The sequence below is a fragment of the Octopus sinensis genome, linkage group LG6, assembly GCF_006345805.1.
Source record: "Octopus sinensis linkage group LG6, ASM634580v1, whole genome shotgun sequence".
NCBI classification, from domain to species: Eukaryota; Metazoa; Mollusca; class Cephalopoda; order Octopoda; family Octopodidae; genus Octopus; species Octopus sinensis.
The window spans coordinates 25724998-25745705 of NC_043002.1; the positions used below are offsets into that span (position 1 = coordinate 25724998).

At 37.1% G+C, this 20708-nt stretch overlaps 1 protein-coding gene and 1 long non-coding RNA gene across 2 annotated transcripts in view; one reads left to right on the forward strand and one right to left on the reverse strand.

Moving 5' to 3' along the window:
- Positions 1–12532, forward strand: part of LOC118763860 — a 14460-nt gene extending 1928 nt beyond the window's left edge. Inside the window, exons 2-3 of the long non-coding RNA XR_004999614.1 lie at positions 8202–8378; positions 12416–12532. This is a non-coding gene — a long non-coding RNA (uncharacterized LOC118763860). The remainder of the gene's footprint in view (positions 1–8201; positions 8379–12415) is intronic.
- Positions 12533–12935: 403 nt separating this feature from the next.
- LOC115213491 lies at positions 12936–20248 on the reverse strand. The gene is made up of 2 exons (XM_029782491.2): positions 19851–20248; positions 12936–13469 (listed from the first exon to the last, which is right to left on the reverse strand). The coding sequence occupies exons 1-2, from the start codon at positions 20134–20136 to the stop codon at positions 13285–13287; spliced, it is 471 nt and encodes a 156-aa protein (XP_029638351.1). The 5' UTR covers positions 20137–20248; the 3' UTR covers positions 12936–13284.
- Positions 20249–20708: the final 460 nt, after the last annotated feature.

The following is a 20708-nucleotide window of genomic DNA, read 5'->3' on the forward strand; positions in this document are numbered from 1 at the left end:
CTTTGCCGTTTTTAATTCAGAAACTCTTTTTGGCATTGAACTGATGAGCTTTGTGATTGTCTCTTGTGGAATTTCTGCCCACTTTTCACGCAACAGTCGAAATAATTCATCTTTAGATTTAGGTTTCTGTCGAGTTTTTCGTATAGCTCTCTCTAGTATGCTCCAAAGATTTTCAATTGGGTTCATGTCAGGAGTTTGGCTCGGCCATGGAAGCTTTTTGATTCCATTTTCAGCCAGCCATTGTTGATTCCGTTTCGCTGTGTGGCATGGAGCCCCATCTTCCATGAATAAAAACTCAGTTTTCGTTACATTATCGTGTGAATATATCGAAAGTAGTCCTTGCTTAAGTATTTCGATGTATTTTTCAGAGCTTATGGTTCCAACACATTCGATCAACTCAGAACGACCATTGCTGGTGACAGCTCCCTATACCATTACAGAGATACCGCCATATTTCACAGTTGGTTGGAGTCATTTCCAATCAAATTCTTGATTAGGAAGCCTCCAGATCCAAACACGTTTACTGTCCGAAAACAATGTAAATCTAGATTCATCTGAGAAAATCACTCTATCCCAAAATAAACTGGGTTTTTCTGACATATACTTAGCCCATTTCTTTTTTTTTTCATGATATTAATTGGTTGAAAGAGAAGTTTTCTTCTAGCTGCTCGTCTATAATACTCAAGCTTATGCAGATATGTAATACACGTTCTTGGACTAACTTCTAGCTGTTTTGAAATGTCAGAAGCCTTCGAACGGGGTTCGTTTTCCATAATACTCTTCAAACAGCGAAGCTTGCTTTCCGAGGGCTTAGGCCGGCCGGGACGAGAATCTGTTGATTCTTTTCCTTGGCTTTTGAATTACAATATAATTCTATTAACAGTAGCCAGAAGAATTTGAAGATTTTCGGCAATTTTTCGCTGGTTAAGACCAGCCTCGGATTGCCCAACAATACAACCTCTTTGAAAATCTGACAGTTCTGCTGAATTTTTTGTGCGTGGCATGGTTACTCTTCGCAAATGTTTAATATAATGGCACCTGGAATCAAAAAGAATAATTATATTGTAAATTCTACACCACTGAAAACATATTAAGATGCTTAGATCAGAAAGTTTTAAAATTTAAGGTGCCTATTTACTTCCTGCATGTCTGTGTATATTGTGTTAAGATTCGTTATCAGTCAATTATCCTTGAAAACAAACAGTCAAAAGTAACCACCACATACAATCACCAAACATCACCATTACTTAACACCGTCCAAGTTTGGAGTTGATAATCTTAATCTTTAGTTACAGTTTTTCATTCAAACTACATAATAGGCAGAATTGTCGGATTAAGATAGTAGGGTGTTTTGAGGGAAATTTGGCTGCTATTTCTACCAGGTCTAGCTACCATGTAGAGGTATCCTTCATTGGCTCATACATACATATATGCATACATATATACATAAAATCGAAATAAAATATTTAATGCAAAAGCCGTCAAATAAAAAAGCCAAGGTCCGTGCAGTGTCATGGGCCAAATAAATTTCCAACTTCTTGCCTAATGCGAGCCCAGAGCAATCTCTTATCTCTTACACTATTTCAGTATTACTTCTCTATTGTAATGTGAGATAATACTTTCAGTTTGAAAGAAGTATGTCCTGTATATATATGATTGATTGATTGATTGATTCTAGTTTCAGCTCATGAGCTGTGGCCATGCTGGATATATATATATATATTTTTTTTTTTGTACTTGTTTCAGTCATTTGACTGCGGCCATGCTGGAGCACCGCCTTTTAGAGTGGTGAAAGAGTACAGCAGGGATCACCACCTCCTGCCGGAGCCTCGTGGAGCTTTTAGGTGTTTTTTTCGCTCAATAAACACACACAGCGCCCGGTCTGGGAATCGAAACCGCGATCCTCCGACCGCAAGTCCGCTGCCCTAACCACTAGGCCATTGCGCCTCCACACACACACACATATATATATATATATATATATATATATATAATATATATAATATATATATATATATATATATATATATAATATATATATATATATATATATATATATTATATATATATATATATATATATATATAATATATATATATATATATTATATATATTATATATATATATATAATATATATATATATATATATTATATATATAATATATTATATATATATATATATATACATATTATATATATATATATATATATATATATATTATATATATATATATATATATATATATATATATATATAATATTCCTTATGCATTCCAAAACCGAGTTACAGATTTTGACGTAAGGGGTATCAAAGATTCAGTACTATTTCGGCTTCAATTAATCTTAATTTCCATTCACATATTTGCATTTCAAAAATTTAACATTATACTCTTTTCCATAAATTAACTATCGTAAACATTTTGTACGATGATGTCACATTTTCTATATGTGTGTGTACCTTAAAAGACATCAATCATCACGACACACACCTTCACTCACTCGCTCTATCTCTCTTTTTCACTATCTTTTTCTCTCTCACACACACGCGCACGCAAGTGGTAGCTTGGACAAGTGTCTTCTATTAGACCCGGTCCGACCAATACCCTGTGACATAATTTGGTAGGTAGAAACTGTATGGAAACTCTTTCGCATTTGCGCGCGCGCGCGCGTGTGTGTGGTTGTATATATATCTACACTGGTTGACAACCAGTGTCGGTTTGTTTACGTCATTTATCATTTCTGCAAATAGTCGATAGAATAAGTATCAAACTTAAGTAATCTGGTCGATTTGATCGAAGAAACTATTCAAGACGTTGCCCCCAGCATGGCGGCAGTAGATTTCAGCTTTTCAGCATACTAGTCACTGGCTTACTGAATTTATGGCAGCGAAAGTGACAAGGAAATGTAAGTAACTCGGTGTAGAACAAATATCACAAAGCATTTGGATCAAATAACACCTGAGTTTTTTAGATTTGCCACCGTTGCTAATACCCCCCCCACACGTACATGCACACACTCATAACACACTCATGACACACACACACACACACACTCATAACTCATAACACATTTATAACACACTTATAACACACATACACACACACACACGACAGTCTTCCACTGGGTCTGCTTGATTTCACTCATATGACATTAGTCAACACCAGAATCTGGATAAAGGTACATGTTCAGGGTGTTGCGCATTGAAATCGAGCTCGGGTCCACTTGGTTGCAAAGCGCTCTTGGCCGCACAACTGTAGACACAGGCCTATAACACATCCACATTAGTAGAGAAGGTGGAATGGCGTGACGAATTATCAGCTTGCCCCTTAACATATATTAGATTTCTATGAATATTAGTTTCAAATTTGGGCATAAGGCATAACGTAAGTCGATTACATCGAACCCAGGGCCCAACTAGTATTTTATCGACTCCAAAACGATGAAAGGCGAAGTCGACCTCGGCGGAATTTGAACTCAAGACGCAAAGGCGGACGAAACGCCGCTATGCATTTTTATACGACGTGCTAACGATACTGCCAGCTCGTCGCCTTGTTTTCTGTTAATATTGGTCTCAAATACCGCCTAGATCGACTTTGCCTTTCATCCTTTCGAGATCGATAAATTAAATACCAGTTGCGTACTGGAGTCGATCTAATCGACTGGTCCCCTCCTCCCAAATTTAATGCTTTGTGCCTAGAGTAGAAACGAATATCTATCTAAGGCGTCGAGCTGGCAGAAACGTTAGCACGCCGGGCGAAATGCTTAGCGGCATTTCGTCTGTCTTTACGTCCTGAGTTCAAATTCCGCTGAGGTCGACTTTGCCTTACATCCTTTCGGGGTCGTTAAATTAAGTACCAGTTACGCACTGGGGTCGATGTAATTGACTTAATCCCTTTGTCTGTCCTTGTTTGTCACCTCTATGTTTAGCCCCTTGTGGGCAATAAAGAAATAAGAAACGTTAACACGCGGGCAAAATGCTTAGCGGTATTTCGCCCGTCGCTACATTCTGAGTTCAAATTCCACCGAGGTCGACTTTGCCTTTCATCCTTTCGGGATCGATAAAATAAGTACCAGTTATGTACTAGAGTCGATCTAATCGACTGGCCCCCTCCACCAAAATTACGGGCCTTGTGTCTAGCGTAGAAATCTATATTGGTTTCAAATTTTGGCACAAGGCCAGCAATTTCGGGAGAGGATGTAAGTCGATTTCATCGATCTAAATGCTTAACTGGTATTTATTTTATAGACACCGAAAGTATGAAAGACAAAGTCGACCTCGTCGAAATTTGTTTTCAGGACGTAAAGACAGACAAAATGCCGATAAGTATTTTGCCGGGCACGGTAATGATTCTGCCGGCTCACCGCCTTATTTTTCTGCAAAGTTGTTTATAAGGTATAAGGGATAACTCTGCTCGGATTAGAAGAGTAAGCGAAGTAAAAGGGTTTGGTATAGAAACAAGGCTGGAGTTTGAAATTATGCTCTGGTCCCCACAGTGTGGTTTCAAGTTGACTCTTTGGTCTACGGCGCTTTTGAAAAAAATTCATGTATGTATGTATGTATGTATGTATGTATGTATGTAAGTGTGTGTGTATGTATGTATGTATGTATGTATGTATGTATGTATGTATGTGTGTGTGTATGTGTGTATGTATGTGTGTGTATGTATGTATGTATGTATGTATATATGTATGTATATGTGTATGTATGTATATATACATATATTTGCACACGCGCACACATATGTAGACACACAGACCAACAGACATTTAAAGAAATGCTTTGAAAATTTCTCATGGGCAAACGTAAAATATTTACACAGACACCCACAGACATACATTGATGCTACATACATACGTATGTATGTATGCATCAATGTACAACATACATACATACATACATACATACATCAACATACATACATACATACATACATACATACATACATACATACTGCAAATACGTTAAAACGTCTCATAATATGACACTAATTATATTCCGCAGTTGTTTTGTGTAGCTCCTGATCAAGCGCAATCAAGTCAGCTATGATCAAAGACATTCCATCCGTGGCCATCTCCCCACTTTAGTAATATCTAGCACCACATTATCTAAATTAGTACCCTTTCTTTTAAGACTGTTAATTGTCAAAGTTGTTCAAGCTTCGGAACAAATGCTTTACGTATTTATTCTGGCTCCTTGCTATCTGATTTCAAATCACGTCTACGCCGACTTCGTTTCTGGGTCGATAAAATAAAGTGCCAGTCTAGGGCGGAGGGTTAGTAGAATTGTTGGAGAGTGGGTGAAATGTCTTGTAGTATCTCTTCCGCTGGTTTGCGATCTGAGTTCAAATCCTACCTCCGTCTATTTAAGAGGTAGACTTACTCAGTCACCCTTTTTAAAACCACTACCTGGCCTTTGTGTACCTTAAATGAAAGTAGCAAGCATTTGAGCTAAGCTTCTAGTTTGAGAATACCTTCATCTCCCCCCTCTCTCTCTATCTCATCAATCTCAGAAGTCTTTGGATGGGTCACTGAGGCTCCCATTTCTCCTGATTAAACAATAACAAAAGCGATGCGATTCGAGGAAGATTGGTCGCTGTTTCTAGACGGTCGAGTGAGGTGTCTTCAAATAGTCAAAGAATGTCTACAGAGGCAAGTCTGACTTGGTACATTACATTACTTGGCACTGACACATTCTTAGTGCACATTCCAGTCTAATTTGCTAAATGGTTTGAATAACACACCTCTGTAACGTGCTTCTCATTGGCTACAACAATCAATAAGTTTTTTCTTTGTTATTTTATTAATATTTGTTTTCTACCCCCACACCCCTGTGTGGGTTATTTGCTGGTACCAAAATGTCAACTATAGCGCCTTCAAGTGATCAAATATGTTATGACACTCAGTCATGGATGTATATACGTCTATATGTATGCATGTATGTATGTATTCATGTATGTTTACATGTATGTAAATATGTGTTTGTATGCATATAGGTATGTGTATATGTATGAGTGTATGAGTGTATGTATGTATTATGTATGTATTTTGTATGTATGTATGTATGTATGTATGTATGTATGTATGTATGTATGTATGTATGTATGTAGTATGTATGCGTGCGTGTGCATATGTGCGATGTATGCTTATGTGCATATGTATGTTGTATGTATATGTATGTTTTTAAATATGTTTCTGTATGTATGTGCATACATACACATATTAGCTTTTACTCCTGCTCCCCCCTCCCTGTATATATATATATATATACCCCACACACACACACTCACACATACACGCTCACACTCACGCACACACATACATATATGAATGAATAAATATATGCATGTATGTAAATATGTGTATATATATATTTTATATATATATATATATATATATTATATATATATATATATATAATATATATATATATAATATATATATACATATTTATATCAATAAGAAACAACGAAAGAAAAAACAATTCCTTCAAAGAGATGTAGATATACGTCCACATATATGCATGTATGTATTTCATTTAGTATATATATATATATATGTATGTATATATATTTACTTGAAAATGGATGTGTTGCGTTCAATTAAATAAAAAAGAACAACGATATATAAATATATATATATGGGTACAGGACGTCACCAGCGGTGCAAATAACATGAAATACGTAAACAACGAGAAAAATGGAAAAACAGAACAAGTAAGCACAAAGAAAGGATCCTTCATCACTTGTCGGGCGTCTATCTACTCCTCATTTCGAGCATTCAGCGACAATATGTGTTTCCAAAGACAGTTGCTCCCATAAATTCTAAAATAAAATTTAGGATTTATGGTGGGTCAAAAGTTGGGAACAAAAAAAATGACTGTGGAGACATACAAGGAAACCGAATGAAAACAAACATGGAGGAACGCTGGGAGAAACATTTTTTTGACAAGAGAAAAGGTAGAAGAGAGGCAAATTTCTACTCTTTTCTTCTTCCATCCTTCTTTAATTCCCTTTTTCTCCCCCTCCCTCCTTCACCGTTTTCTGTTTCTCCTTCTTCCTCTCTCTCTTTCTCTTTCTCTCTCTCTCTCGTTGCTCACACGTGACCATCATTCATCTTTCTTTTCGTCACGTGACCATCTTTCTTTTCCTGAACGGACGTTCAAATGAATGGATGTGTTCCTTTTCACTCTCTCTTCTATCTTTTCTCTTTTCAAAAAAAAAAAAAATATTCTCTCAGCATTCACTATTTTCCTCTCATTCTGGTCTAACGTTCCTCCATGTTTGTTTTCGTCCGGTTTCCTTTATGTCTCCACTGTCATGTTTTTGTTCCCAACTTTGACCCACCATAAATCCTAATTTTTGTTTTAGAATTTATGGGAGCAACTGTCTTTGAAGATTAATATTGTCGTTGAATGTGCAAAATGAGGAGTAGATAGACGGCCGATAAGTGATGAAGGTTCTTTTCTCTGTGTTTACTTATCCTGTTTTCCATTTTTCTCGTTGTTCATGTATGTCATGCTATTTGCACCGTTGGAGACGTCCACTACCCATATATGCATGTGTGTATATATATATATGTATACATATATGCATATATATTTTTTATTATGTATACATATATACGCATATGTAAACATATGTATATAAGCATACTTATACATAAACACATACATGTGTATGTGTCTGACCTTTCTTTCTTGGTTCGACTACCATCCGTGCAACATCTATATTCTCTCCTGTGCATGTTAAATCCTATGTCCTTGCCGTAAGGCTTTACTTCCACACACGCCAGCTTAATTTAATTCGTCCTTAGTCGAAAAACACATGTTGTTAATGTCCTGTTAATTCCATTTGTATTTGTGTAACAGTTCTCTTTCAAGTGATCTAGTGCTCTTAGCTTAATTTTTCCTTGGGGCTGGCCAGATTGGAGCAATCTCGAGTATACCAGGCGAAATTGCAAAGATAATATGAAACTGGACTGAGGATAGAAAACTCCGAATGATTCGTCCTTGTTTTCCTTGTATCATATGTCGGGATATTTTGTTGTCCCTTTTTTTTTTCACCTAACTGTCTGGATGTTTTGCGTTCTTGTCCCATTTTTGTATATTTATATATATATTTATATAAATATGTTTATGCATATATATTGCTGAAAATACATTAAAATTAACAGTATTTAACCGTTATTCCATTTCCATTAGATGATCCTCGATGTGAGATTGAAACCGGACTGAATAAAGATCCAACTGATTGTAACCGTTTTATTCCATGTTATAACGGCACCTCTTATCTCTCAATGCCATGCCAAAAGAGCCTACATTTTAATGTTGCGGAACAAAGATGTATGGAACCGGAAAAATCGGACTGTGAATAAAATGGTTCGTATTGCGTTTTAAGTAAATGTTTCCTCGAATTATGATTTCCAACTTTTAATTGCATTTAACTTAATAGAAGCAAAATGTTCCATTTAGACGGATAGAGAGTTAATTTGTATTTTTATTGTATTAAAATGCTATTGTAAATTAGAATCGATGTGTGCTCCTCTGTCGTACACAACACATGAGGGTTCTATAATTTCCTGCTGAACAACCTGCACAGATGTTTTTTGCAGTGATCTAATGTTTGTGCTTCACATTAGCTGACTCCCTCCATCAAATTGACGTTGCATGTACAGGTGCACGGTGTACTATACGCATACGTCAAAATGATCGCAGAGCAGCGTACTCAAGAACTCCCGGCGCACGAATGTCAAGAATCGAAACCATGATCCCGTGCTCGTGAATGCAGGACCCTAACCATTGGGTCAGGTACCCTCACAAATTACAATATACTGTGTTATTGAATTTAGGGAATTTTGCTTTTATAATGGAGCACAGACATACTTTGAGATTAAATTCCACGTTCCTGTTAAAATCTTGCAATAATGCAAGATTCTGTAGCCCCAAACCTATTTTCCCATTGATTTTCATACTATAAATTAAGGTGTGAGCGTTCAGGCGGATTTTTCAAACAGATGTAATACGATCCCTTTTATGCATAAAAATATTAATTTTTAAACACTTTCAGTATAGTATGTCTACATAAAAAATTGTAGTTGAAATGAAATACATAAGCGAATAAATGAAAATCGAAGCACAGTTGTAAAATCGAAGACACTCATCACAAAAGAATTTGATTATGATTAGTAGGTGCCTTTGGGGAGGTTACTTATTTCTTTATTGCCCACAAGGGGCTAAACATAGAAGGGACAAACAAGGACAGACAAAGGGATTAAGTCGAATACATCGACCCCAGTGCGTAACTAGTACTTAATTTATCGACCCCGAAAGGATGAAAGGCAAAGTCGACCTCGGCGGAATTTGAACTCAGAACGTAACGGCAGACGAAATATCAATAAGCATTTCGCCCGGTGTGCTAACGTTTCTGCCAGCTCGCCGCCTTAAAGGAACATGCTCTCGCGTCATGTAGATCATCGCGATCAGTATCTACTGCAGGAGTGAACAACTACATCAAGCTTGTTTGGCGTTTACTTCACACCATCTTTTATGCAACCCAAATGTTGGAACTGAGCTAATTATGTACTCTCTTTGTAACTTCATGTTACATCCACAATTAGGTTCATTATCAGCAAAGACATATTGACCTTCCTCAATAATTACTAAACTTTCAGCCATGTCCTAACAACATTAGCCCCATTTCTCTATAGGACCCTAGCAACTCAACCACATGATCTTCGAGTTCTTCAAACCCTACTTTATTTCCCAATGTTAGAATACCTGGACGAACATGATGTAAACTTTCTGTGGATGGAAAACTTATAAAATCGCGTATATAGCCGAGCAGTATGTATTGGCTTGGTAGCATACATTCAAAACTGAGGTTTGCTTCGCGCCATGGCTCAGTTATGATATCTATTGCATCCATAATTTTTAATTTTCTAAGAAATCCTTAACTGTAGGTTTACCATCTCCATCATTATCCTTAAGGTGTTGCTTCAAAATTTTCAGATAATATACCTTGAACTTAGCTACCACACCTTGATCTATTTGCAAGAAGTTGTGTTCTTGTGGATACATTTTATATCAGAAAAATCATTTAAGTGTACTAGATTTTGGTGCAAAGTCTTAAAGGAGCAAAGCATTTTTAAAATGTTACACCTGGCACTGAATTTCCTATAACTGAATAAAAATGTAAGTCAATTATGGAAAAGGTCTGTAGTTATGCAAGCCTTTATATTTAAACGCCAAACCCAGGCTGATTAAAATCCCAGCGTTTTGTAAATCATGCACAAACAAAGGCTATAGATTTGTATCGCCAGCGGCGTTTCCTCTCACAAGAAGCGTAAAATGATTTTTTTGAAAGCTTTAAAGTCAACTGCTGATTTTCTTTACTAGAAATAAAACTTCTAGTCGGCATGCGCATAGAAAAAGCGCCAGTTTCACCAGCATTAACTCTTTCAGCAATAATTTTCTTTAAGTTTTCAAGATACTTCGTAGTAACCTTTATATCATCACTGGCATCTTCACCATAAATTATATACTCCCACACATTGCGTACACACATATACACACAAACATAGGCACAAATCATTTCTAAGTACACACGTACGTGCGCACGCATGCATGCACGCACACACACACACACACACTACATACACTACACACACACACATACACACACACACACTACATACACCACACACACGCGCATATATTCTTACCTTTATCTGCACAACGTACAAACATACACGAACGTACAATAATTTTCTTTCCTGCGGAGTAATTTCAGACGATTTACCTATAAATAGCAACTTACCATTAGAGCCGTTTTAACAGAATTATAGGTCCTCAGAAATAGTGATACACGGAGACCCTTTACATATAACATATAGAGATTAGTATTGAGCAACTACCTAGTGTGGCCATACCTTAATACGGCTCCGCTCGGCCACTACCACAGATTTGTATGTCACACAAACCATCACAAACATAGAGAAACACATGTATGTATGTACTAATCAACTCGACACATCCATATCCCATAGCGTAAAATACATATAACTCAACACATGAATCTAGGCATATTAACACGTAACATTTATACATGCCCTCATGCAACCACATGTACATGTCCATTATAAATCATACACATTCACTCGCTGAACATAAGCACAAACTAAACAAATCCATCTATCGATACATACATATACTCAGATATATTACAAACATACACACAAACAGACACACACGCACTTGCACACACACACACAAATTTAGGTAAAAATGGCAGAGGTAAAAATGGGACGGTAAAAATGGCAGAGGTAAAAATGGCACAAAGTAAAAAGATAGGTAAAATTAGCTCAATATGCAAGTTTTCCTCCAGAACTTTGGAACGTACATCAAGCTACCATGAATGACTGTCCAAGAACCAACAACCTATGTGAAGGCTGGAACAACAAAATCTTATCATCTTGTTGGCTACAAGCACCCATCTATCTGGAAACTTATAAGAACGATTCAGAAAGGAGAGACTGTTATGAGTGCAGTGATAACAAGGAACTCAGTTGGTGAGCCACCCAGGAAGAACACTAAGTATATGTGGATCAACAACAAAGACTAAATAATTTAAGCAAAGACAACATAGAAGGAAGGAAAAACCTTGATCAGGTGTTACGTGGACTTGGTTACAACATAAAATTCTAGTCATTAAATTTTGTTTTTAAAGGTTAATATAAAACGGTGTTCTCAAGTCTAAACATATTTGATTTTATTATAATTTCATAAATTTTAAATGTATAAATCTATAACAAGAAATGGAGATTTTACAGGTATATGATATATTAAGAAAATAGATTTTATTAAAAAACAGTTTTTAAATTAGACAAACTTTATTATACTTCTTTTGCCAATAGTGTATTTTTCAATAAGCTAATTGTGCTATTTTTACCTGTGCCATTACAACCGTTCACTATATATATATATATATATATATATATATATACAACACGAAACTCTCGGCCCATGAGTCACTCTGGTACTTCTACCGAATATTGGCTTCAAATTTTGGCATAAGACCGGCAATTGCGGAGGAGGTGGTAAGTCGATTACATCGGTCCTAGTGCTCAATTGGTACTTATTTTATCGACCTCGAACGGATGAAAGGCAAAGTCGACCTCAGCGGAACTGAATTTGAACTCAGAACGTGCAAACGGACGAAATGCCGCTACGCATCTTGCCTGTCGTGCTAACGATTCTGCCACCTCGTCAACTTACTTCTGACGAATATTAATACACACACACACACACACACACACACACACACACACACACACACACACACACACACACACACACACACACACACACACACAATGCTTGTTGTGTTAACTATAATGTTCTCAAAATATTTTTTTCAGGCAATACTTCTCGATGGTTCCATGATGGCATAACAGATTTGTGGTTTACTAATTTCCAAATTATCTAAAACCAAAAAACACTGAAGATAAATGAATAAAACAACTTTAAACCATGAACAAACGTTTTATTAGTTTTCATTTCCTGTACTTATGTGTGTGTTTATTATATATATATATATATATATATATATATATATGTCTCAATGTATGTATGTATGTATGTATGTATGTATACATATATGTATATATATATATATATATATATATATATATATATAATATATATATATATATATAATATATATATATATAATATATGTATATGTGTGTATGTGTGTGTATGTGCGTGTGTGTGTGAGAGAGAAAGAGAAAGTGAAAAATATTTATTCTCAGATTAATATGTAACAGGCACATCGTACCACCTTAGATCGGTTTCTTGTATTTGAATATCGGTTTTTATTACCAAGAGACATATTTTTATATGCTTTGTCATTTGTTTAATAATGAAACACATTTTGGATTAAGGTATTTGAAACAAATCTCTAAATTTCTTTATTTAATGCAACAGCAACTACCATTAATTAATTAAAACGTAGTTATCAAGTTAAAATGTTTTTTTAGACTAAGAAGAGTACAAAATGTTCTCAGTGTGGAATAAGTTGTTTTTGCTTGAAGAGAAATCTAACGCTTCGGAAAGAATTTATTCACCAGTTGCTCGTAAATCTCATCACCCTTTGACAGAGAGTTCTGACTGAAATATCAAACTCCTCTTTTTCACAACAAACTAATTTATTCCTCTTTGTAAAACTTTTGTATTAACTCTTTGCCAACAGAAGGCATCACTAGTTTCTCTTGAATCTTCTCCATGACTATGAGGTATACAGCTGACAGTTACTTTCTTCGGGTTCCATACATCTTTGGTGCTCGATGCTGAAATGAAGATCCTTTTGACACGGCATGGAAGGATATGAAGCACCGTCAAAACAGGGTATAAAACGGCCACAGTCTTGCGGGTCGTAGTTTAGTCCAGTGTCGTTTTTACAGAGCGGATCATCTGGAAAAGAAAATTAAAAATGATATAAGGAAAATATTTCATGAATGTTGAGTTAATAGAAATATCGATAAAATGCACACGGTATCTTTGGTAATAATCATCGCATTTATTCACACTATGTAGATTGTTGTAATCATTTAGCTGCAGCTCAGCTCTGATCAAGCGTATCCCAGCCATTAACATACCGTCATTATTTTTGAGGTAGCAAGGACTACATATCAATCTACATGTCAACGACCCCAATAAATTTAACCGATTCGACCATCGGGCACCCCACAATTCTGTCAAGCAGTACGGCTCTGCCTCTCCAGGTGCCGAGCTGCAGGACAGCCAGCTTTCCCTGATTAAATTTTGTTCCTGTTATAGCTTCGTACTACTTCGAAGTTTTGTCTTTCACCTCGATATGATTGCTATCCATCACTGTTACAATGACGTCATCTGCGTATGCGGACATCTCTGCCACATTCTAGTTCATGCGAAATGCTTCTCGAAACATCCGACTCACGTAGCGCCAGTACGTACAAAAGAGGCGAGAGCTAGCAGCCCTGACGGGCCAAATGCATAATACTAAACGGTTCTGATAGCAATTTACTTTCTTTACTGAGCAGATGTCACTGTACAGCCACCTAACCTATGAAGACGTAACCGAACCCAACTGCCACGAGGACAATCACCAAGTATTGAGAGTCGACAAACTAAAGCTTTCGACTTATCTAAATTGATCCGGACCTTACCCGTGCCTGGTTATTTATCCGCTCTTTCTATGGTGTTTCGCGTGAGATGGAGGTTGTGGGTAGATCTACTTTGGTTGGCACATATCTTTGCTTCACCTACCAGAGTGTCAGTGTGACAAACGTCAACCTCTTAGCTAACATCTTGGCCAAAATCTTTAACTCTGCTATATGCAGTCATGTGTCTGAAGTTGTTAAGATCATTTCTGTTGTTCGGATCATTTCTGAACAGAACCATCATATCTCGTTTCGCAGGACTACGAATTCTCCCGTTCTATTGACAGTTGCAGTAGACATCTTCCAAGCGGCCCCAAACAAGCCTGACATATGAAGATGATACTCGTAGTGTAGACCAACCAGATTCAGCCACCGCTATCTCGTGCAGTCAGCCATTGCTTCCCGGACTTCATCAGCTATTATTGGCATTTCACAGAACTACGCATCACTAGCTGAGAGCCGCGGCATGTCGTATTCGGCGGTAAAGTCAACCCCCGTCTTTGACTCACCACGAACGGTAGAAAGACCGTAGATACCTGCTTTGAATCGAATAGTACGCACCCCTCCTGATCTGTCAAAGTCCAAATTGTGGCCTTGTTCTTACGTTGCGACTCTGCCATCTGGCCCCATCAAACAACTTTTATTTCCTCATATTTTAGAGCTCGTGCCTTAGTCTGACAGTGTAACCTTCGTGTTTCGCGTTGAAGAATTAGTCAAACGTCAATCTCGCTGTCAGTACGTCAGTCATATTGCCTTTTCAAGGGTCTTAACAAGCTCTCCCTCAACTCTAGAATCGTCTATCACTATTTATTTACTAAATATTATCGTCTCTTATCTAAAAGCCCTTTGTAGGAATAATCATCTTCGGTTGTTGACAACAGCCCCAGTCAATGACGCTGGGCTTCCTAATATCAGGCGAGAAAGTCTCTTTCTATCTATATTTGTTGGTAGCTTTACTCATTTCATTTCTCCGAGACTTTCACTTATTTTTATTGACAGCTACATCCTGCTTTATGTCACCACTTTGTAATATGTAAGACAATTCATTATTTTTTCTTACAAGCACGAAGTTGGATGTGGGTGAAGTTTGTTGTTGCTGTGGGTGGAGCTATGTACTCAATTGGTACTTTTTGTTATGATTTTTGTTGAGTTTGAGTGTTTCTCTGCTAGTTTTTCTCTCGAGTGCTCGTTCTTGTCTCGTTTGTGCGTTTTATTATTGTTGTTGTTGTTGTTGTTAGTGGAAGAGGTGGTAGTGATTCGTCTGAGGTTGATATTGGATTGGTACTGTTTTGTGTTTTGTTCCTTTTCTTTTTATTTTACTTTTTCCAGTTATTCCGTTTCTTACTCCTTACTCCTCATCACCAGGGGTATGTTTAGTTTACTTCGACTTGGAGGGGGCAAGGGCATGGATTTTGTGTGTACATGTCCATGTTTGTGGATGTAGGTGGGGAAGGAATAGGAGCAGAAGGCAAGTGCCTTGGTTTGGGATATTTCCTGGTCAGTTATTTTGTTATAGTCATAACTTTTCGCCACTCAGTTGCTGACGAGATTGATATTGATGTTATTGTTCCTACTGCTGTTGTTGATGTTGGCCCAGATGCTATTATTATAGCCCCTGTTTTCTACGTTACTACTTCTATCGTTGCACATAATTCTTATTGCAGCAATGTCTGCAGTAGTGAAGCCTTCTTTCCTATTTCCTGTTTGGCTGTGTGGGAAGGACCCTCTGAGATAGTTAATTGTTCCACAGACATAGCATATCGGTTATCTTCCTTGTACAATTACTCGTAATTCCACCCAATTCGGTATGGACATGAGGTCAGGGATCCTTTCCAGACGCCCAGGCTTCACACGGAGAAGCTCCTGTGTGATCCTAAACTAGTTCTCCTGCATCATTTTCTTCATATTCAGTGAAATTTTGCTCCCCTCTAACACAATGCATGCCAGTATCCATCAGGGTAGCTCTGAAGGGACTGTTACCTTCACACTACTTCTTTCCAAATATGACTGGAAGAGGGCGAAATCCTTACAGCGACAGGTGATCACTGAATGTTTACTGCGAGGTCATTAATCTTAAATAGGACCTCGATCCCTCCGAACTGCCTTGCCATAGATATATGTTCGATGTTCTGTCACACATCACGGAGTGCCTTTCTACTCGTGCGCTTGTGGCCATCTCCAGGTGACGACTTTTAATCTTATTTAACGATATATGACAGTATCCCAAGCAGTGACAAGAAGAATTTCAGAACGGGGCGCAAGTATTGTCCTTCTCTCCTCCCCTTTCTTAAATCGAATGGCGTCTTCTAATTGCTCCCTTAGAGAAAATATCTCAGCAAAAGAAGCTTTGCTATTGCTGATGTTGGTAGTGTTGCTATTGCTGCCTCTGCTACTACTGTCACTGCCACTGTTGCTGCTTTCGTTGTTATCTTCAGTGACTTTACCACTGCTGATACTGTTGCTTTTGCTATCATTGCTACTGCTGTTGTTGTTTTTGTTAACGCTGTTGATGTTGTTCTTTTTGCTGTTTTTCTTGTTTTCCGCTATATCAGTGGTGCAATTTTTTTGAACTTTGAATTTTCAATGATAAAACCTTCCACCCCACTTTTATGAGTAGAATGCCATTTTCACTACCATTACTGCTGCTGTTGTTGCTTTTGTTGTTGTTGTTGATGTTAGTGGTGGTGTGGTGGTGCTACTGTTGTTTGCCGCAGTAGCAATGGTGCAATTATTTGGACTTTGAACTTTCAACGTTTGAAAAATGTTATTCTCCCTTTCATGAGGAAAGTGAAGGGGAGAGACACGTTCATCACCTGTAATTTGCGACTTACCTCCTACCTCTCCATTCAGCTTGCTGACTTTGGATGCCGACGCCATGTTTGTCAAAGATACGTTTTTCAAAATAAAATCTGAGAATTTTTTTTTTTAGCAAATTTGAGCCCCAAAAGGAGTGATAAAGAAAAAAGCCAACCAGCCCTGGGAGTTTTGGTTGGTTTAAACAAAAGTTATGTATAAAAATTTCAACTTTTGACATATAAACAATTTTTGAACCGCTAAACTCGAAGTGACTTGAAGTGACTCGAAGTGACTTGTTCCCGACGCTACACTCAAAAATAATATATTATAGAATGATAACAGGGTAACGCCGTTAATTTTTAAATTTTACAAAAGTTTTTTTAAAGCTCTTTTCCTTAAGCGATTTCTGAAATTAAAAAAAAAAAATCTAAAAAAGTTTTCACCTTGTCACTTTTTCTTGTCTTGTTCTTAACTTCCTTTAACTTCGACGTCAACCTGTTGTCTTACTATATATAACCATGTTGCCTGAGATACACCAGCACATTACAAAAATAATATTAAAAAAATAATTGTTCCAAATTTTGATACAGGGCCAAAATTTTAGGTAAGTGGATAATCCATTGCACCGACCCTAGTGCTTGCTTGTTACTTATTTTATCGACCTTGAAGGGATGAAAGGCAAAGTTAACTTGGCAGGGCTTGAACTCAGAAAGTAAAGAACTAGAACAAATACCACTAAATATTTTCCCCGGTGCTCCACAAATTCTGCTAATCTACCTCTCTTATGGTTTCTAATTTAACTAGCAATTTTGAGGTCAGGGTGTTTGTAATTAAATCAACCTCAATACTTGAGTCGTACTTTATTTCCTCGACTCCAAAAGCATGGAAGACAAAGAACAAAGAAAGACAGTTGTGGGATGGTACAGTCAATTAGGTCGGCCGAGTAGTTTACTGGTACATATTTTATCGACCCTGGAAGCACAGATTGTAATGCAATTCCTCTGGTTTTAAAACTCAGTTCATAAATATTGCAAGATTCCATCCTCTTTAGCTCAATTTCTAACAATAAAGATTTTTAACATCATTACTGATAGGCTGAAAGACCAGCATCATCATCCGCTGCATATTAGAGATAAAGCCGAAAAACACATGCACGTGCGCATCGTCTCCGGTCTCAAATAGGGAGCATTTAGTAATGTGTAGCTCATCGTGTATAAGTATAAACATCTCTCTCTGATGTGGAAGCGTGTGGCTTGGTGGTTAGAGTATTCGGTTCAATATCGTAAGGACGTGAGTTCGATTACTGGCGGCGCGTTGTGTCCTTGGGCAAGGCACTTTATTTGCAGGTTGCTTCAGTCCACTCAGCTGGCAAAAATGAGGTGTGTCTGCAGTTCAAAGGTCTAGCTATGTTATAGTCTGTATCACATTCTGCGTCATGCTGAATCTCCCTGGGAGCTACGTTAAAGGTGCGCGTGTCTGTGGAGTGCTCAGCTGCATGCATGATAATTTCACGAGCAAGTTGTTCCGTTGAATCGGATCCTCTGGAGCGCTTACCGTCGTAACCGACGGAATGCCAGTTATGTCTCTGACTGTTTCTCTCTCTGTGTATGTGTGATAACATACGTACATAAATGCATGCATACATACATACATACATACATACATACAAACATACATACATACATACATACAAATAGATAAATATGCAGAATATATACATACATACACACACACATACACACATATATATGCATATATATGTATATATGTGTGTGTGTGTGTATGTATATATATATATATATGTATATATATGTATATATATACACACACACATATACATATACATACATACATACATACATACATACATGTATACATATATATATATATATATATATATATATATATATATATATATATATATATATATATAAAGTTAATCCAAACATGAAAGCACAAACAAACACAACAACGCGAGAGCGTGGAACAAATATAGTATTATTGGACGCCCAGGAAAGAAGGAAAGAATGAGGGTTTAACGTTTCGAGCGGAGCTCTTCGTTGGAAACATAGGAGAAGGAAAGATCCAGAGAAGGGAAGACAGAGGGAAAAAAAGAGGAAAAAAAATCGCCAACGGTACACACGCGGTCACATATCAAATGGGTGGCTAATTCGCAATTTTACAACCTAAACCCAAAAATATATACGTCACTAAAGTGAACAGGGGCTCTAATCAGTACCAGTATTGCTACAAATGAGAATCAAAACTCAATAGCCAACAAAGGCACTATATAAACTGACAAGATGAGATAAATTTAATCCTAGGCGCGGTGAGAGTCACTGATGAGCGTTAAGATGCATTAAGCATCAGAAAACGAAATCATCGATGATCTGATTGTATCTACGACCATAAGAAACTTGTCTTCCTTGTCAGTTCATTAAGATAGTGTTTTTATTGGCTACTGAGTTGTTTTGACTCTTATTTCTATCAATACTAATACTGACTAGTGCTCTTGTTCATTTTAGAGACGTATATATATGTGTGCATGTGCGTGTGTCCGTGCGTGTCCGTGCGTGTCCGTGCGTGTTCGTGCGTGCGTTTGTGTGTTTGCGCGCATGCATATGTATATTCGTGTAAAACGTTTGGTTAATTTGTGTCTCCCTATCTCAAGAAGAAACTTAGACATTCGTTAAATTGTGATGGTAAAAATATATTCCAGACTGAAATAACGCAGACGGAAGAAGGTAGATATGATATGTTGAAATACTTTGAAGGTAGTATTGCATATTGGCCACAATTTAGTGAGTGAAAACCGCAAAATAATTAAATCAAAGTTGTAACTTTAAAAAGTACTTACTCAACTTTCCTCCGTAAAAGGCGCGATCACAATCGTCGAAACCACTATGTCTATAAACACAGACTTGTAAAGACTGAGAAAACACCGTTCCTTTGCCACATGACATCTTGATACTCAAAGACAAATCGCCTCTGCAATCAAAGAACTCCTGACAGTTGACTGGCGATCTTACAAAATTGGTTTTCGTTCTTTTAGCTACCACTTCACATAATGATGTGACATTTTCGCCATCAGCTTTTGCTGATGATATACAGCAGAATACAAGTAGGACTGCAATTAGATGCATTTTTACCGTAATGAAAAGAGTCAGAAAATAGCTTATGTTGGTTGATTCAGCTCGAATGATTTTTCTGAAAGTTCATATAAATTGTTCTCCTTTTGTATTGCTGATTATTGAATGAATGTAAAGAAGATTGAATGAGTTATATTTATATTTAGAGAGATCGTTTGTAAATACTTTCATCACATAAAAGATAAGAAGAGGAGTTATCTATATTGTTCTCCCTTCTTAAACCGCTCCTTCCTTTGTCCTTAACAAAATATTATACACACAAACACACACACACACATACATTATGTATACATACATACATACATTCATTCATACATTCATACATACAAGCAGGCATACATACATACACCGACATACATACAGACACGCACAAATACATCAATCGAGATGATAATATTAGTTTCAACTTTTGGCACAAGGTCAGCATTTTCGGGGGAAGGGGGAAAGTCGATTACATCGACCCCAGTGCTCAATTGGTACATATTCTTCTTCTTCTTCTTCTTCTTCTTGCCTCCCCTCATCCTCCTCTTTTTTCTTCTCTAATCTTCCCCTTCCTCTTCAACAGC